This window comes from Erythrolamprus reginae, chromosome 1 (assembly GCF_031021105.1).
Source record: "Erythrolamprus reginae isolate rEryReg1 chromosome 1, rEryReg1.hap1, whole genome shotgun sequence".
In the NCBI taxonomy this organism is placed as follows: Eukaryota; Metazoa; Chordata; class Lepidosauria; order Squamata; family Dipsadidae; genus Erythrolamprus; species Erythrolamprus reginae.
The window spans coordinates 302,963,609-302,983,381 of NC_091950.1; the positions used below are offsets into that span (position 1 = coordinate 302,963,609).

A 19,773-nucleotide genomic window follows, 5' to 3' on the forward strand; every position below is an offset into this window, starting at 1 on the left:
CAAATCTAATAAATAAAAATGAAATGAAAATGTTCAAGTTCGTCAAGATCCTTCTGTATTTTGCACCTATCTTCTGGAGTGTTGACTATTCCTGCCAGTTTGGTGTCATATGCAAATTTGATAAGTTCCCCATCTATTTATTTGAAATTGGGGTTTGCTGCCTTCTCAAACCCTTCAAAAAGGATGGAATGGGAGTAGTAGGTTTTTGGATGAAACACAAAATGTCTTTAAACAAAAAAAACCAGAAAGCCCAGTTACCTCTTGAAAAATGACCTTTGGGACGAGTAAAAGAATGGTCTGTTCTTGCTGTATCTCCTGTTGATGTATCCAAAAGCTTCAGAATAAAACATTTTTTCCCCTTGTCCCTTCTTTCCATACTACTATCGGGGGAGGGGGAAGAGGCCCTGATTGAATTACCTCTAAAAATCTCTGCTTAGCTGCATAAACGAGAGAGTTAGCAACTGTTCAAAGTTATACTTGTGCTGAAAAAAGTGATTTACAATTGGCCTTCATACTTATGACCATTACAGAATCCCTGTGGCTGTGTGGGGCATGAAATTGAGGCACTTGGCAACCAGCATATATTTATGATGGTGTCTTACATTCAAAGGATTGCCATTTGCGACCTCTTCAACTGGCTTCCAATAATCAAGTCTAGTGTAGGAAACTGGATTCACTTAACAACCATGAGAGTTTGCTTAACAACAAAATAGGTCATAAATTTGTGTACAACTCATTTAGTCACTGCTCACAGTCACTCATGCCCTCATCACCTCGAGGTTCGATTACTACAACACTCTCTACATGGGGCTACCTTTGAAAAGTGTTCGGAAACTTCAGATCATGCAGAATGCAGCCGCGAGAGCCATTGTGGGGCTTCCAAGATTCACCCATGTTTCCTCAACACTCTGTGGCTTGCATTGACTGCCGATCAGTTTCCGGTCACAATTCAAAGTGTTGGTCATGACCTTTAAAGCCCTACATGGCTTTGGACCAGACTACCTCCGGAACTGCCTGCTACCGCACGAATCCCAGCGACCGATAAGGTCCCACAGAGTTGGCGTTCTCCGGGTCCCGTCGACTAAACAATGTTGTTTGGCGGCCCCCAGGGGAAGAGCCTTCTCTGTGGTGGCCCCAGCCCTCTGGAACCAACTCCCCTCAGAGATTAGAATTGCCCCCACCCTCCCTGTCTTTCGTAAACTACTCAAGACTCATTTATACCGCCAGGCATGGGGGAGTTGAGATATTCCTTCCCCCTAGGCCATTACAAGTTATGCATGGTATGTCTGTGTGTATGTTTGGTTTTATAATAAGGGTTTTTAGTTGTTTTATTATTGGATTGTCACATGCTGTTTTTATCATTGTTGTTAGCCGCCCCGAGTCTACGGAGAGGGGCGGCATACAAATCCAATAAATTATTATTAAATTATTATTAATGACTGCCTTACTTAGAACAGAAGTTCTGATCCTAATTGTGGTTGTAATTTCAGGACTACCTGTATAGTTTTAATAGATTGTAGTAACGGGATATGGTTGGTACAACTAAAGAAAGAATTGTAGATCTTTGATACCTGACTCACGGAGGTAGATTAGGTTAGTTTAAATCAGATTTAAACCCAAGTGGAATCAGAGTTTCTTAAGCAATTTCATTTTGCAAACATTTTTGGAGGTGAAGCAAGTGGCCGGGCGAGGTGAGGGGCCACATGAGATGAGGTCCCTTTGATGTAAATGATGTTGAATTGGCCACGCCCACTCAGTCACATGACCACTCAGCATCACCTACTCAGCCGGTCTTTAAGGCAGAGAAACAGTTGTTAAATTATTTGAATCCCACCACTGATTCATTCTAACGCATATACCATCCTTTGACATGATCAAAGACCTAAGTGCAAGCAACTATTGATTCAAGCAGTGAATGGAAACAACTACAGGCATGTTAAAGTTAATTCTGATTCCTCACCTGAGCTATAAGGAAAATATTTTCTTTTAAATGTTATATAAAGGGACATCAAACATCAAAATTCTGGTACATTTGGAATCAAAATACAAATAAAAATAAGAACTTCAGAGAGGCATGCATTAACAGTTTTCTGTAGGTTCTATTATAATTAACAATAGCACAAAATGTAATGTTGCTGTCTTCTCTGATTTTTAAAGAGTTGAAAATTAAGCATTACAAGGTTACATAAAGACCATTCTTGGAAGTTTATCTCAGCTTCAAGCCATTTGAAGTTGTGCATCACACATTATTTTCCTCCATTGAAAACAATGGAAATAGGCTCATGGATCCTCCTAAATATCACAGCAGAACCTGAAGGGCAGCTTTTCCATCCTCTCCTTAAAGACATGGTCAAATCTTTCACTCTGGGCAACAGTCATGATGTTCTTCCAGTCTCCAACAATGCCTGGTAAGCAATGGTTAAAACAATGTCAACAGTTTCATGGTTTGTAAAACATAATTAACTTGAGACATTGCACATTTCTCCTTTACCGGATGACAGCTTAGCCACCTTCTTGTCCATCGAACAGTTCTTAGAAATCTGTATTTATAGTTTTTAAGCAGGAAGTTAGTTCCTTACTATTTTAATTAGAGCTGGGTTACAGAGTGAAGAATTGATAGAAGAGTAGTCATGCAACTAATGGTCTGCAAGTGAGGTTCATATGATAATTGAATTGAACGGGTCCAAAGACGGGCTACAAGAATGGTGGAAGGTCTTAAGCATAAAACGTATCAGGAAAGACTTAATGAACTCAATCTGTATAGTCTGGAGGACAGAAGGAAAAGGGGGGACATGATCGAAACATTTAAATATGTTAAAGGGTTAAATAAGGTCCAGGAGGGAAGTGTTTTTAATAGGAAAGTGAACACAAGAACAAGGGGGCACAATCTGAAGTTAGTTGGGGGAAAGATCAAAAGCAACATGAGAAAATATTATTTTACTGAAAGAGTAGTAGATCCTTGGAACAAACTTCCAGCAGACATGGTAGATAAATCTACAGTAACTTAATTTAAACATGCCCGGGATAAACATATATCCATCCTAAGATAAAATACAGAAAATAGTATAAGGGCAGACTAGATGGACCATGAGGTCTTTTTCTGCCGTCAGAATTCTATGTTTCTATGTTTCTATGAATTCACCCTGTTGGAACTGGCCCCGTTAAAGGAAATGATTGATGGTCCTTTGAGCCTTGTCAATGTTCACATAGGCTTAAAGGAGGTAGTTTCACGACTGGAGGACAGTGCCCAGGGTAGAGAGTAAAGAGGCTATGTCTCCATCACCCCAAAATGGCTAGTGTGAACTAGAATGATCCCACCGCCTAAGGATCATTAGATTATGCAAGCATCAAATTGGTCATAGAAACAGTCAAATTATATTCATGCCAAAAATTTGTCAAGATGAAAAAGGGAACATTATTTTAACATTGGTAGAGCTAAGAAAGATTTGTAGCTGCCTCAGATACAGGCTGGCAATCAGATTAATGCAAAATAATTGTACAGTAGAAAGAGTGGATTTTGGGATATGTCTATACCAGCGTTTCCCAACCGGTGTGCCGCGGCACACCGGTGTGCCGCGAGACATGGCCAGGTGTGCCGCCTTCCTTCTTTGGAGCCCAGCAGGAGAGCGCCGAAAACCGCGGCATCGAGCAGGAGCCGGGGGACAGCTGCGAGCGGGAGCCCCGGGACGGAAGTACCGGCAGCGCCCCGCCCAGCTGGAGCTTCTCTGGCATCCACGGCAAGTGTCCTTTGTGGCCCCGCGGGAGGGCACTGGCGTTGGGAGCGGGGGGGGTGGCCGCAGCGGCCGCAGGCAGTCGCGAGGAGATGTCGGCGGTGAGAGGGAGCTCTCTCTCTCTCTCTCAGCTGACTGCAAGCGGGAGCCCTGACGGTGGCGGTTGGACCTGCGGCAAGTGTCCTTTGTGGCCCGGCGGGAGGGCACTGGCGATGGGAGCGGGGGGTGGGGGTGGCCGCAGCGGCCGCAGGCAGTCGCAGGGAGATGTCGGCGGCGAGAGGGAGCTCTCTCTCTCTCTCAGCTGACTGCAAGCGGGAGCCCTGACGGTGGCGGTTGGACCTGCGGCAAGTGTCCTTTGTGGCCCGGCGGGAGGGCACTGGCGATGGGAGCGGGGGGTGGGGGTGGCCGCAGCGGCCGCAGGCAGTCGCAGGGAGATGTCGGCGGCGAGAGGGAGCTCTCTCTCTCTCTCAGCTGACTGCAAGCGGGAGCCCTGACGGTGGCGGTTGGACGTGCTGCTGGCGCTGCGGGCCTGGCATATACGGTGTCCAGCAGCACGTCCAGCTGCCGCCGTCAGGGCTCCCGCTTGCAGTCAGCTGAGAGAGAGAGAGAAAGAAAGAGAGACATAGTAAGAGAGGCAGAGAAAGAGAGACAGAGCAAGAAAGAGAGGCAGAGAAAGAGAGATAGAGAAAGAGAGAGAGAAAGAGAGACAGCAAGAGAGGCAGAGAGAGAGAGAAAGAAAGAGAGACATAGCAAGAGAAAAAGAGAGACTTAGCAAGAGAGGCAGAGAGAGAGAGAAAGAGAAAGAAAGAGAGACATAGCAAGAGAGACAGAGAGAGAGAAAGAGAGAGAAAGAGAGATAGCAAGAGAGGCAAAGAGAAAGAAAGAGACATATAGCAAGACAGTGAAAGAGAGAGAGAGAGCAAGAGAGAGAGAGAAAAGCAAGAAAGAGATAGCAAGAGAGACAGAGAGAGAGAGCAAGGGAGAGAGAAAGACATAGAGGAAGGGAAGGAGGGAGAAAGAGAGAAAAAAGAGAGGAAGAAAGAAAGGGATGGAGAGAGAGAAAGAAGGGAAGGAAGGAAAAGAGAGAAAGAGGGAGAAATAGAGCGAAAGGGAGGAAGAGAGAGGGTTTTTTTGTCCAAACTTTTCTTTAGCCCGCCCCCCCGCCCCGCCCCCCTTCAGTGTTCCCCAGGATTTTGAAAATATGAATAATGTGCCGCGGCTCAAAAAAGGTTGGGAAACACTGGTCTATACAACTTCAGATGAAGGCAATAATCCTGGCTTCAGGTGAAGGCTGGCATGTCCCATAAGCATAGTCTCAGGAATATGAATTACTATTGATTTACCTTTGCGAAGAAAATCTCCTTTGCTGAAATCTATCTGATCAGAAGGTATGAATCTGTAGTTTACTCTAGAATCCGCTCTCATGCTATCAAATGTAGCTTTATGCACCACATCATCCACCACCTTTTCACTTAGTTCTTTTCCTAGGAAGTTGCATATTTTCAGTACAGAACTTCTCAGATCCTGCAATTTGATACAGCTTTATATTAGTTCATCCATAACAATGGAGAAAAGATGGAAAATGTTGCTGATATATTTGGGGAATTCTTAATACAGTGTTCCCTTGATTTTCGCGGGTTCGAACTTCGCGAAAAGCTTATACCACGGTTTTTCAGAAATATTAATTAAAAAATACTTTGCGGGTTTTTCCCCTATACCACGGTTTTTCCCGCCCGATGACATCATATGTCATTGCCAAACTTTCATCTGCCTTTAATAAATATTTTTTTAAATAAACTTTAATAAATAAACATGGTGAGTAATAATCTGAATGGTTGCTAAGGGAATGGGAAATTGCAATTTAGGGGTTTAAAGTGTTAAGGGAAGGCTTGGGATACTGTTCATAGCCTAAAATAGTGTATTTACTTCCGCATCTCTACTTCGCGGAAATTAGACTTTCGCGGGAGGTCTCGGAACACATCCCCCGCGAAAATCGAGGGAACACTGTATTATCACTATCTTATACATAACTCGCATTTCAATGCTGCCTCTCACTTTCCCTCCCTAACTTTAATTTTTCTTTTCTTTCTGAAAACAATTATTCTAAGAAATAGCCAAGGGTGGTTCAAGTGATGCACATTTATTTTAAAAGACATTATGTAAGAAATGCACTACTACAAGTATAGTTCTTTTCCTAGGAAGATGCATATTTTCAATACTGAATTTCTCAGATCTTGCAATTTGATACAGCTTTATAGTAGATCATGCATGACAATGTAAAAAAGACAGAAAAGTGGGGAATTACATTTGGGAATTCTAAATTGTGTGTACGTTTGTGTGTGTGTGTATATACATCGTAATCCTAACAATCATCTCCTCCCACTTATGACTGCATGACTGTAACCTTGCTGCTCATATCCTTATGATTTTTTCCTAGCATGGGGGGGAACACCATTCCGGTGGCGGCCATGTAGTGTGTAGGCTAGCACCGGTGGCAATGCCAGGCGTGCACGCACCACCGGCGCTTCCCCGGACCTGCCCTGCCCTGCCACAAGCATTGCCTTTCCCCACCGTTCCTCCCTTGCTCGCCTCTCGCGCTGGCTCCCCCCACCGCCCATGCTGCCACAATTTGTGAGAGGCGAGTGCGTCAAGCAGGCAGTTGGGGGGGGAAATGGCGATGGGCAGTGACAAGCGGGAACTTACTTGTTTGCCCATTTCAGGGTTTTTTCGCTTCTGCACATGTGCAGAAGCTAAAAAACCCGGAAATCATGCACACGCACACGCACACACACACAAAGGGGGGAGCATGGGCACACTCCCAGCCGATTCCGGTATGGCCCACTCCTGTTTGTACCCTATAACTATCATTAAATGCTGTACCTTATAATTTTGATGGGTGTATCTTGTCTTTTTATGTACACTGAGAGCATATGCACCAAAGACAAATTCCTTGTGTGTCCAATCACACTTGACCAATAAAGAATATTATTCTGTTCTATGACATGGATGCAACTTACCCTTTTCATTTCTTCATAAGAAAGAAAGAGAATATTGAAGTCATCTTTATGGGTGTACCAGCCTTCTATATGGTCTAGCCACAAACTATTGCCCACTGATAGGAGAGAAATGAATTTAGCATAAACATGAGAGCAGTGTTAAAATCACCTGATTCAGTTCAATTGCAGCATTCCAACTAACAGATTGTCTTAATGGTTGAATTTCCTCCATTTCCTCCTGATGAGCCTCGAGGCCTTCGGATCAAAGCATGATAGAGGGGGCTACTCTAGGAACACTGTGTAGTGGAGAGACAAGGAAATGGGAGCCATAACAACTGTGATTGCATACTCTCACTTGCAGTGGGTATGGAGAGCAGTTCTGTCAAGATATCTCTATTTTGTTTTCGTTTTTTGCTTTTGCTTTTCCTAATTTGGATCTTTGAAGCAATCTGAACTTTTTTATTCTTCTGCAAATTTATTTATTTTTATGATTTGCATTTTACCTTTATTATTTTTACAAATAATAATATTTGTAAACATATTCAACGCACCTTCCTGCATCAGTAAATCATGATTCTTATCTTATTTTAGGAGACAGGGTGGATTCTTTGCTCCTTGTGGGGTGGATTGAAATATTTTCATACTTTTTTGTCCAATATCAATAAAAGACAAGCAACGTAATCAAGTTCTTCTTACCTTTGCCAGCCAAAAACTTCTCCATGAATGTATCAAAGTCTTTTGGGGTTTCTAATGTGACTGAAATTTTGTGAAAATGATACATAGAAACCAAGACATCCTTTGGATTTCTAAACACATAAATAATCTGTAGCAGAAAAATAATATCTAGGTCAAAAAATGAAACAAACACAAGTGCATCAATTAACTCTCATGGAGTCATGTAATAAGCACCCTTCTATCAAAGGATCTTAAAGCTCATTGATAAAACAATATTTTGAGAACTTACCGGAAAGTCAACAGGGCTGTGACTAGCCCCACTTTGGGAGAATGACATCCCTTCCCTAGGGAAGGGCCATAGCGGAAAATGCTTTCTACTTAGAACCTGCCCAACAAAACTCCTTAGTTGACAGGACCCCCATATCTCTCTAGTTGGATAAGGGAGGGGAGAGTAAGGGCTTTAAAGGTTTTAATTAGCACCTTGAATTGGCCCGGGAGGCAAACTGGTAGCCAATGCAGTTTGCAAAGTGGAAGTACAATGTATACAATTCTTGGGGAACACACAAAATAGCATGGTGCTAATTTTGCACCAGCTGAAGCATCTTATCTTCTTCAAGGGCCATTGTATAAAGCAGCTCCATATTAAAGAGCTGTTATACTTGTTCAAGGAGGTGACTAGGGGACTTCCAAACTGGCATTTGTATTTTCAAGTGGTGGCAATGATGTGGATCAAATAATGGATGATGCTCAGAAATAAAAGACTTTTGACTTTAGAAGGGCACGATTTACAGATAGGATGACATTCATTTGTATGGTATGGAAAACGGACTATACACAGGTATTTTCAAGGACATAGCATTAGAAATTCCTTAATTGAAATGTGGGAAGAAATTAAAACTAAACATTATTCAAGAGTAACTTATTGGATTGCACCTTTGGAAGTTCAGACACACCTCAATAGAGTACAGTGGAATAAAATATCAAGATATATTTAATAGGACAGTCAAAAATGTTGAAAACTGATAGAATTAGAAAATCAAGGTATAAATAGGTCATACCTTTGTTCTTTTATTTCGTAATCCTTTGGGTACCAAATAGTAAGGCAGATGGGAACAAATGACACGAGGTGATGGGAGTTTGGTCAAATCTGTCTTGAAAATATTATACTCCAGCCATGGTATTCTTTCAATCACGGTAATATTTTCAGTTCCATCTCGATGACCTTCATAAAAAATCAAGCTCAGAATGTTCTGAGTCCACACTGTGCCTGTAAGTAAGAAATAATTAAATTAATTCACCCAGACCCATTATTATTTGGAGAATGCTGACGTTATATAGAGAAATCTTTCTTATCAGGAAAAATAGTAAATTTCAGAGAAGCAATACTTTCTTCTAAAATATTTGATGCATGTATAAGAGAAAATTAGTCCTCTAAAATAAAATAAAATGATGATAATGCAGATTTAGCAGCTTTATTTTAACTATATTTCCGACTTCTAATGCAATGTCAGACATTAAAATCTGATTGCAGGAGAGGCGAAGTAACGACACGGCCACAGAGAGCTGGATTTAAACTGGGTCATTTTTATTAATTAAATTAGCATAATTTATTAATTAAATTAGCATAAATTTAATTAAGCCTTACAAGGACCCGCAGGGTCAAACAATTACTTCCGGGGCGGAAATGACGTCAGAAAAACTTCCGGGGCAACTTATGGGCGTAGCTCCATGCTGATCCAGGTGAAGGGCCATGCCCTCACCTGGATCCCAGCCATGCACCTGTATGTGGGAGGTCTCGCCATCTAACCCCTTCAAGGGGATAGAAATGGGTGAGACCCAAAGGCAGATTCCCCCCAATTGCCCAGATCTAACTAAAGGCACCATGAGCCCTTGGAGAGAACCTGCCAATTATCCCCAAAGATGCCCAACGGAGAACACGCAGTTGCTAAACACCACCCAATTTCTGTCCCTAACCTGCCAACCCAAATGACCAAAGGTAAGCCAATTAACCTGAATCGGGGAGCGAAGCACCCCCTAACCAACCATCCATCACTGCAGTGTGGAATAGGTGAAAAAACGGTCACAGAAAATGCTGAGACCGCCAAAAATTCCTATTCGGCCCCCTAAGGGTGACCCACCATAGCACACTGAAAGATAGGGAGGACGGGCGGGTGTTCGCCTGCTTGTCGTCGGGGCGAAAAGGAGGCCTGAAAGCCTGCATAGCCCTTTTATATGGATGGCAGGCTCCGCCCTCCGATGTCATCGGCCTGAGCCGATGTCCCAAGATGGCCGGTATCTCGTGAAATCTCACGAGATCCCGGCCCACAAGATGGCATCTACGCCGAGGGCTGTGTCTCCCTGGCCCTGCGCCAAATCCGGGCCAGGGGTAAGCCACTGGCCGTGCATTCTAGCATAACACAGTTGCAGCAACCAAAATACTGAATTAAATAACAGTCTTGGAGAAAAGATTAAGTGTTCCTCAGGAGATATCATTAAACTTACCAGATTTGGGATAGGTGATTAGAAATATATCATCATCTTGGATTTCAAAACTTTCTACTGAATCAATAATTTCAGGTGAGGTCATCTTTTGTAAAAAATTAAATCCTTTGTATTTAAATAGGAACTCATCTACTATCTCCATTATTAGATCTGGGGATAAAATATTAAAGTAATCTACAATCATTTCTAGATTTATGATGCATATTCTATTAATTCAGTTACTAGATACATTTTCCTAATTAGTTAATTTTAGGAACTCAATTTACATCCATAAAACTTCCCAATTCAAAGAATAAATTTCCTGTTCTTCTTTGGTGTCTGAGAGTTTTCTTTAGAAAAGAAATTTTAATTACAATGTCAAAAAACGTAATAGTTGCAATTCTCTTTTCTTTTTCTGTTATGTTATATAGTTTGACTTCAAATTATGACCACAATTTAGGCCAAATTTTTAGTTGTTAAGTGAGACATTTGTTAAGTGAGTTTTGCCCCATTTATGATCTTTCCTACCATAGTTATTAAGTAAACCATTTTGGTTGATAGTTTAGTGGCACGGTTAAGCGAATCTGGCTCCCCCATTGATTTTGCTTGTCAAAAAGTTGCAAAAGTTGATCACATGACCTTGGGACACAACAACAGTCATAAGTATGAACCAATTGCTAAGCATCTAAACTTTGATCACACGAACATAGGGATGCTAGAAAGGCTATCAGTGTGAAAAAAAGTCATAAGCAGTGAAGGGCTACCAAAATTTTTACTACCACACAGTGGGTGTGGCTTTTGCGGGACGCCCTGCATTTTCTTTTAACATCTTTTAGTGCAAATTGGGTGCTCTGGGCTGGAGCTTCATTTTCGCTACCCCACTGCATTCCCCCCCTGTCCAGGCAGTAGTCCATCCCTGGTCATAAGTCACTTCTTTTAGTGCTATTGTAACTTAGAAGTCCCTAAATGAACTATAGTTCTTTTTCAATTTATTATTGTTGTTGGTGGTGCTGCTGCTGTTTTATAATAATGATGATGATGATGATGATGATGATGATGATGATGATAATAATAATAATAATATCAGCCTTCCTTAAATATTGGAGTGCTCTACAGGAATACTACTACTACTACTACTATTAATAATAATAATAATAATAATAATAATAATAATAATAATAATAATTATTATTATTATTATTATTATTATTATTAGTGGTAGTAGTAGTAATAGTAGTAGTATTCCTGTAGAGCACTTCAATATTTAAGGAAGGCTGATATTTAATGAGTCATTGGCTAAAAGTCTTAAATATGTTATCAGAACTGCTGTTAGATTTTAACATTTATTTTTGCTTTATAAATAACTGTGTGTTGATAAAATATATACTAGCTACTTGCAAGAACTTTGAAATGGAGAATTTAAATTCTTATACTCTGCCTGAAACCATGGAGTAAATGGTAAAGGCTCCTCTCTCAAAGGCCTTCTGTGTCTTCTCACCCGGCTTCACCTTCTGCTTTGAGAGAGTATCTTGGTAGCCTTAACCAAGCTCTTCCATCTTCCAAGAAATGACTTCCTTTCTTTTCCTAACCTGGGTGTCGGCAATCCATGGCTCCGGAACCACATGCAGGTCTTTGGGCCCTATGCTGTGTCTCCCTATCCCATCACTGGTTGGCCCTGCCCGTCACCCCTTTTATTTCTTTTCTGGATATTTTTGGAAATCCAAGCTGGCTGAGGAATGATTGCCAGCCATGGTGGAAGCTTCCCTTCAGGTGATCCTCCTCCTTCTCTCCATCTTGTGAACACCTGGCCGGCAGTGGCAGAGCCAGGAGGGTGTGCACACACAGGGAGACCTCAAGCGAGTGCCAAAAAGGAAAGGTGTATGTGGGGCAGCCAGCCACTTGCTAAGAAGATCTCCCTGCTCAGCACAATTGACCAAGGTGTCATGAGAGGAGAAGGAGGGGGAGTGCGAGTGCAAGAGCGAAGCGGCCCTCTACCTGCCTTTGTGTGATATTTGTGTGTATGGCAGCCTTCATTTCTTGCCATTTTGGATGGGAGTTCACACCCTCCACACTTGACTTTCCATGTAAAAATGGGCACACGGTGTAATTAAAAAGTTGAGCAGTATTATTTTGTGTGATCGAACATGTGTTCAGCACATTTAAAACTTGGGTTGAGTGATTTTTTAATGTTTAAGACAGGCTGCTATTATCTTTTTCTGATAATTTTTGTAATTTTTTTAAAAAAATAGTTATTGGCCCATTCTTTCCTCCCCCCTAGAAAATCTTGACCCAGTCCATCATTGGGTTCATTTTATCTGGTACAATTGGACGATAATATAATGCTGAGTAAAGGAAACTAGAATCTGCACAGAAGTAAAAATGCACATTTGGGATCCAGGTCCAACTCAAGTGTTCCTGCAGATATGCAACAAACTGTTTTTATACCAGAAAACCACAAATGCACACCAGAATTTCCTTATAGTTCATCACCTGATTTATTGAAGACATATAACATCTCATAATAAGCATAGAGGGTCTACTTAATTAGTTTAGTTCTTCACCTCTAATGTGTTTTTAACATGTTAATAATTAACTTTCTATCTTTGGACTTTGCCTGGAAAACCTGACAGCACTACAGCTAAATGCCATGTTCACTTTCCCTGTTCTAGCAAGGAGCCCATCTGCACAACCTGACACTTCTTACATAATGAAGCATTTGTGGTTACCCTCCTTAGCTCTTTGCCAACAGATACCAAAGCCAGCGGTAAATTAGATTACTAATTTCAGCAATAGGATGATTAACATGGCTCATTTGCAAAAGCACTTAATAATTTGATAATAAGTTAATAGGTCAGACAGTCAGATCCTCTATGTATTGATGGACAAAGCTGTCCCTAGGTTCTGCCTGGGCTTACCTCTTCTAATAAGCAACTGAGTTGGAAGATCAAAAGCAATTGATTAAAAGCACAGGAGAATTTTACTTGTCTCCCACCATTGCCTCTGTGTTATACGTCGTGTTTACCTCTAATGGAAATATGAAATTATTTCTTTCTTAGTGAATATTATACTCAGGTAATTACGATTTATGCTTTATTAATTCATTAATTCAATTTTATACAACCCTGCTTTCAACATAAGTGTAAAATAATTTAAATATAGATTTAATAAAGTTTTATCGCTTTTAAAGTTTTAGTTTTAATTATTAATTTTATTTATTTATAATGACATAAATGTTTCATTTATTTACGTTGTACTTTTTTCTTCATTTTTTTTTCATCCTCCTTTTCATTGTAAAAATATTGGCCACCTTACTATTAAAAATCAAGTTGCCCCTCTGTGGCAATTTGGGAACATTGGGAACCAGGGGTATAGGTTGATAAGCAGAGCACAAAAACCTTCAGAGGGTGGAGGAAGGAAGCCCATCACCCAGCTGTGTCCAAAAAGGAGGTAGATACAGCAAAAAGCTTTGCTAAGCCAAAAACTGCCAAGCAGGAGGAAAGAGCTTGGCTAGGTTCGGGCATGAGCATTCCCTTCCAATGCCAAAGACGCTCCCAAATAAGTCTGTGCTTGGTGCAAATGAGAGGCCCTGGGCTAGCATTGAGTAGACTGCCAGCCTCCCCTAGTTTTTGATTTTGGGAAGCAAGCTCCATGCATCAAGGGTGGCAGCTCCCAGATGACCTTTCAAAAACATTTCTCTTGCTTTAGCCCCTCCCTCCACAAAACCACAATTTTTTTTCAATGAAGGAAACGAAGCAGAACAAAAACGCTGGAGGGAAAAGACTTGTTGATCTTTCTCCCTTCCTTCTTCCCCAGTTTAGTCTTGCAGCTAAACTCTGCCTCTGCCCTCCAATTTCCTTCCCTTTGACAACTTAATTTGCTAAATTTACTACGCGCATAAAAAGGGTGTCAAAATGCAAGTGACTTACCTTGATGAACGAGGGGACGGTGCAGCAGTTATTGGATTTAAAATTGTGGGGAGAGCTGAATGGAAAGCTTTGGAAAGCTTTTTATAGTTTAGCTGACTCCCTTTATAACCCAACCTTTGCCACGCAGATAAAAAGGGTGCTAAGCCTGCACTTGCTTTGTAGTTTTTCCTTTCAGTTTTACACACAAACAACTGCCCCCTTCATCTCCCCTCCCCCTGTATTGAATTTCACTCCACCCCTTCCAGCCTTCTTAGGGAAAAATGCAAAGCTATGATTCTGCATGTTTTGACAGGCATGACCAGGGCACGTGAGCCGTGTTTGGGTCTTGCTAAAAGTGATTCTGCACACTTGCTGAGTTCTAGATGTATCAGCTACAGGCCGTTGTGAAGTTCAACAGTTTAAACTTCTGTACGGATTTGAAAATAATATAGCAGCTTTGGATTCCAAAGTGCTTATTATTAACATTCTGCAAATCACAAAGTTAAACACCACCAACATGTGGCACAACTCAGGGCCTCTCACTCAGAATGTAACAAAACCTGTTGGTGAAGAAACTGATTTCTTCAGACTTTATCATTGCTGTATACCACGTTGTAATTTTAGTGACTAGAGCAGTGGAAGACTAGGGATGTATCCTGCAATTCTCACTTGTCAGACTCTGGAATTGTGAATGGTCGATCATTAGTTCCTGGGGAAGGACAGAGAGTGAATAAGTGATTTTATTTATTGTAATGTAAATGGAAGTGGTGCAGGGAGCATACTCAGCAGTCAGTTGCTACCAGTATGGTACAGTTCTACAAAGCAGTGGTGGTGGCGGGAGACTCCACCCACCCACTCCAGACACTTCTGCGCATGCGTAGAAGTGTCATGCATGTGTGCGAGCCAGTAGCGATGGGATTTAAAACCCATCACTGAGCACATTATTTATTTATATTTATGTTTATGTTTATGTTTATGTTTATGTTTATGTTTATATTTATATTTATATTTATATTTATATTTATATTTATATTTATATTTATATTTATATTTATATTTATATTTATATTTATATTTATATTTATATTTATATTTATATTTATATTTATATTTATATTTATATTTATATTTATATTTATATTTATATTTATATTTATATTTACATTTATATTTACATTTACATTTACATTTACTTTTACATTAACATTTACATTTATATTTATATTTTGTCCAATGCACAATGAGGGTTTTAGTGGGTATATATCTATATACACATAGTAAAATACATGATGAAGGTTATAGAGGAGATACTCATAGTAAAATATATCTAAGAAATAATAGAAAAGAAGATATAGTAATAGAACATATCAATGAAAGAATAGAAGAAGAGATATAGGAATAGAAGAAAGGTATAGGAGATATAGGAGAGCAATAGGACAGGGGACAGAAGGCACACTAGTACACTTGTACTTGCCCCTTACTGACCTCTTAGGAATCTGGATAGGTCAACTGTAGATAATCTTAGGGTAAAGTGTTGGGGGTTTGGGGATGACACTATGGAGTCCGGTAATGAGTTCCATGCTTCGACAACTCGGTTACTGAAGTCATATTTTCTACAATCAAGTTTGGAGCGGTTAATATTAAGTTTAAATCTGTTGCGTGCTCTTGTGTTGTTGTGGTTGAAGCTGAAGTAGTCGCTGACAGGCAGGACATTGCAGCATATGATCGTGTGGGCAATACTTAGATCTTGTTTTATATTTTATATTTTGCAGACTCTGAATTAACCCTGAGCAAACAATCAGTTCAAAACATCTTATTTTATATTCCTATGGAAATTATAATAGTCACAACTCTTCTGAAGATTTTTATGATCTAAAATATAACCAACACTCCGTGGTCTGCATTGTCTGCCAATTGGTTTCCGGACTCAATTCAAAGTGTTGGTTATGACCTATAAAGCCCTACATGATATCGAGCCAGAATACCTACGGGACCACCTTCTGCCGCATGAATCCCAGTGATCGGTCAGGTTCCACAGAGTTGGCCTTCTCCAGGTCACGTCAACCAGACAATGTCATTTGGTGGGGCCTAAGGCAAGAGCCTTCTCTGTGGGGTCCCCAGCTCTCTGGAATCAGCTCCCCCGGAGATTCATACAGCCCCCACCCTCCTCGCCTTACACAAGAGTCTTAAGACTCACTTATGTCGCCAGGCTTGGGACTATTAGATTCTTGCCCCCTGGCCAATGAATGTGTGGAGAGGAAGCTGATTGAATGAAATGATTGTTTTTATGGTTCTTTGGGTTTTTAGGTAATTAATTGGATTAATTTAGTTAATTGGGTTAAGAAGTTTTATATTGTTTTATTATGTGTTTAAGCTTCCCCGAGTCCTCGGAGAGGGGCATCATAGAAGTCAAACAAACAAACAAACAAACAAACGAATGAATGAATAAATATCATATATTTTCTCTCAAATTCCTTTTCCCACTTTCCCCTTTTATTCATTTTAATCACTGCAATATATTATTATTATTATTATTATTATTACTATTATTATTATTCATAACTCATTTGATGTACTTTACCAATAAATTAAAAAGTTGATCAAATTTATGATTTGATGCTATTAGACCATTATCAATGGCTTACAAACACTAAAACATCCATAGCATAAACATTGAATAACTACAATCAGGTAAACTAATATTCATAATTGCCTTAAAACAAGAGCATAGAAAAGCATTCTTCAAAGCAGTTTAAAAGGCGCTTCAGAACAGCTCCATTCTAACTAGCTTCAAGGTTGGGGCAAGCATTATTTCCAAAGGGAGTACTGTACTAGAAAAGTACAAGGAAGTGGATCTTCACTTGAATGGCATCTTTTTAACTCACTTGCCAAATGAATTTTAAAGTTATTTTATTTAATTCTTCGAATAATTTTTTGTTTAATTTTATTGGGATTGTCTGGAGTAAATATTAAATTTTGGGTAAGATATTCATTTTAATGGTGGTGATTCTTCCTACTAAAGAGAACTGTAATTTTTCTCAGTCTTCCAAATCTTTCCAAATCTGTGATAATAATTTTATATACAAGTGAAACTCAAAAAATTAGAATATCATGCAAAAGTTCATTTATTTCAGTAATGCACCTTAAAACGGTGAAGTGTAATATATGAGAGAAACTCATTGCATGCAAAGCAAGATAGTTCAAGCCATGATTTGTCATAATTATAGTGATTATGGGGTACACCTCATGAAAACTCCAAATTCACCATCTCAGAAAAGTAGAATATTACATGGAATCAATAAAACAAGGATTGTACATGGAACAATATCGGACTTTTGAAAAGTATAAGCATGCATATGTACTCAGAACTTGGTTTGAGCCCATTCTGCAGCAATTACTGCCTCAATGCGGCATGGCATGGAAGCTATCAGCCTGTGGCACTGCTGAGGTGTTATGAAAAACCAGGATGCTTCAATAGCGGCCTTTAGTTCTTCCACATTGTTTGGTCCCATGTCTCTCATCTTTCTCTTGGCAATGTCTCATAGATTCTCTATGGGGTTTGCTGACCAATTAAGCATAGTAATCCCACAGTAATCATTGAATCAGGTTTTGGTGCTTTTGGCAATGTGGGCTGGTACCAAGTCCTGCTGGAAAATTGAAGTCAGCATCCCCTTAAAACTCAGCTTCAGAGGAAGCATGAAGTGCTTCAAAATCTCCCGGTAGATGGCTGCATTGAGCCTGGATTTAATGAAGCACAGTGGACCAATACCAGCAGATATCATGTCTCTCCAAATCAACACAGACTGGAAACTTCTCACTAGACTTCAAGCATCTTGCAGTGTGCGCCTCTCCATTTTTCCTCTATACTCTGGGTCCTTGGTTTCCAAATGAAATACAAAAGTTTTCACAATCTGTGTTGATTTGGGGAGCCATGTCATAATAGCTGACTGGAGCATAGCTGCTGGAGAATTCTGGGAATAGAAGTCCACAAGTCTTAAAGTTGCCAAGTTTGGGGATCCCTGGTATAGGATCTATTGCTCGAGCAGGGAATTGGACTAGAAGACCTCCAACCCTGTTATTCTGCATTCTGTATAGTCCTATTCTGCATTCTATGGTTATTATAATAGTCCTGTAATAATTGTCTCTGTCTTTTGTGTGCGTTTGCAGTGTTTATTTTTACGTGAAAGGCTTGCCCTTTGCTTGCAGCGCTGCTGCGGCGTCCTTTTTCGTAAAAATAACAATGTTTATTTTTCTGTGAAGACCTCCCTTTGAAGGAGCTGGGGAATCTCTCCCATGAAAAGATTCCGGGGGCGGAGCCTTGACGTCACCGGCAGGTTGCTAAGGACGCCAAAGTGATCACTTCCTGGATTCCATGGAATCCAGGAAGTGATCACCTTGGCATCCTTAGCAACCTGCCGGTATACGTGATGTCAAAGCTCCATCCCCGGAATCTCTTGGTGGGATTCCCCGTTCGGGTTCAGGTTCGGGTTCGGTTCAGGTTCGGCCAAATTTTGCCTAAAGTTCATCCGAACTTGCCAAACCCGAACATCGTTGGGTTCGCCCATCACTACTCCTGAAGTCAAGGGAGTGGGGAAAAGGGTCCAAGAGGCCTAACAGAAGTCTGGAGGCTTCAGTGAGACCTGCAGACATGCTCAGAGGGGCAACACAGGGGGAGGTTTGTGTGCGCATGCGTGGGGTAGGGCACTGCATTATGGGTGTGGGCCCATGTACTCTTTTGGCACCCGAGCAAAAAAAGGTTTGCCATCACTGGGTAGATTGCCATGTGTGTGGAATTGTGTGCTCTTACAAAAGCTACCTTGTTTGAACAATTTCAGGCCCACTTTTTAAGAAGCATATTGGGAATTGACAGAGCATGTCAACCACCCAGAAACAGGAATCGACTTCGTACAGAGCCATTCAATGATTAAGTCATCAGCCATATCATGAGAGCAGATGTATAGGTGATGTCCCAGCCTTCAAAGGTTTTGCTTTTATTCTATTTGATTATTAATTCTATGCACCTTTTAAACTTTGAATTAAAATCTCTATTGAAAGAACAGCACATGCAGACCTGAATGTCAAGCTCTCGTACTTCATCTGCAGGAAGTACACAGTGTAAATGGAACGGCTAAGCTTATAGACCAGGAAATTCAACTAAGAACATGTTATACCAAATAGAACTGATCAACAGGTAATGTAATTATCAAAATTGATTCTTTTTGCTGACGATCATAATTGGCCCCCAAATTTATGTTCTTTTTATTTACCACTTATGTATTTTATTATGGTATTTTCTTTTACAGATATTATTATTATTGTGCACACATAAGCAAGATAAGCAAGTAGTAGCAGTCTCTAAAACTCCATAGTAAGACAGTAACCTCAATTGCACATCAATTAAATCACACATTTTTACCTTTAATTTTTTATTTGATATTGCTGTTGAGAGTAATCAGTTAGTACATTAAGATTGCATTAATTAATTACATTAACAAATATATTGTCATCAAAATATACAGAATCAAGAATGACAAAAGGTTAACTATATTGTAGTTGATGGGGGAAGCTAGAAGTAACCTCTTATCTGCAGAAAGAAACATCAAGTCTAATGTTTTGCATTAGATTTAATCTTTGGAAAAATTTCAGCAACCAAAGTGGTCCTCCATCTTTTATCATCAGAGATCCCAGAAATATCATTTACCGTATATAATAAGCCAGCATAAAGGGTCAAGTTTTTTAAAAACACCCAGGGAATTCCAGAATGGATGGACATGAATGAATCTGGCATGGTTGGCAAAATTATAGTATAAGATGTAAGAAGGAATAGCATGAAGCTCGTGGGAAGCAATAAAACTGCTTTATATTATACTTGGGAGATCAGGTAGGCTGCTGTTGGAAGGGCTAATTGTGCGCAGCTCCATAGCTCTGGAACATGAGTGCTGGATCAAGCACAATTATGCTTCCTGCACCTGTGCAAGTAGCAAA

General features: G+C 40.3%; 1 protein-coding gene across 1 annotated transcript; it reads right to left on the reverse strand.

Moving 5' to 3' along the window:
• Positions 1–1,472: 1,472 nt before the first annotated feature.
• On the reverse strand, positions 1,473–13,982 carry LOC139157057 (amine sulfotransferase-like). The gene is made up of 7 exons (XM_070733402.1): positions 13,810–13,982; positions 9,905–10,054; positions 8,461–8,669; positions 7,424–7,550; positions 6,749–6,843; positions 5,075–5,255; positions 1,473–2,405 (listed from the first exon to the last, which is right to left on the reverse strand). Exons 2-7 carry the CDS (start codon positions 10,044–10,046, stop codon positions 2,293–2,295), a joined length of 867 nt encoding a protein of 288 aa, XP_070589503.1. The 5' UTR covers positions 10,047–10,054; positions 13,810–13,982; the 3' UTR covers positions 1,473–2,292.
• Between the last annotated feature and the right edge of the window lie 5,791 nt (positions 13,983–19,773).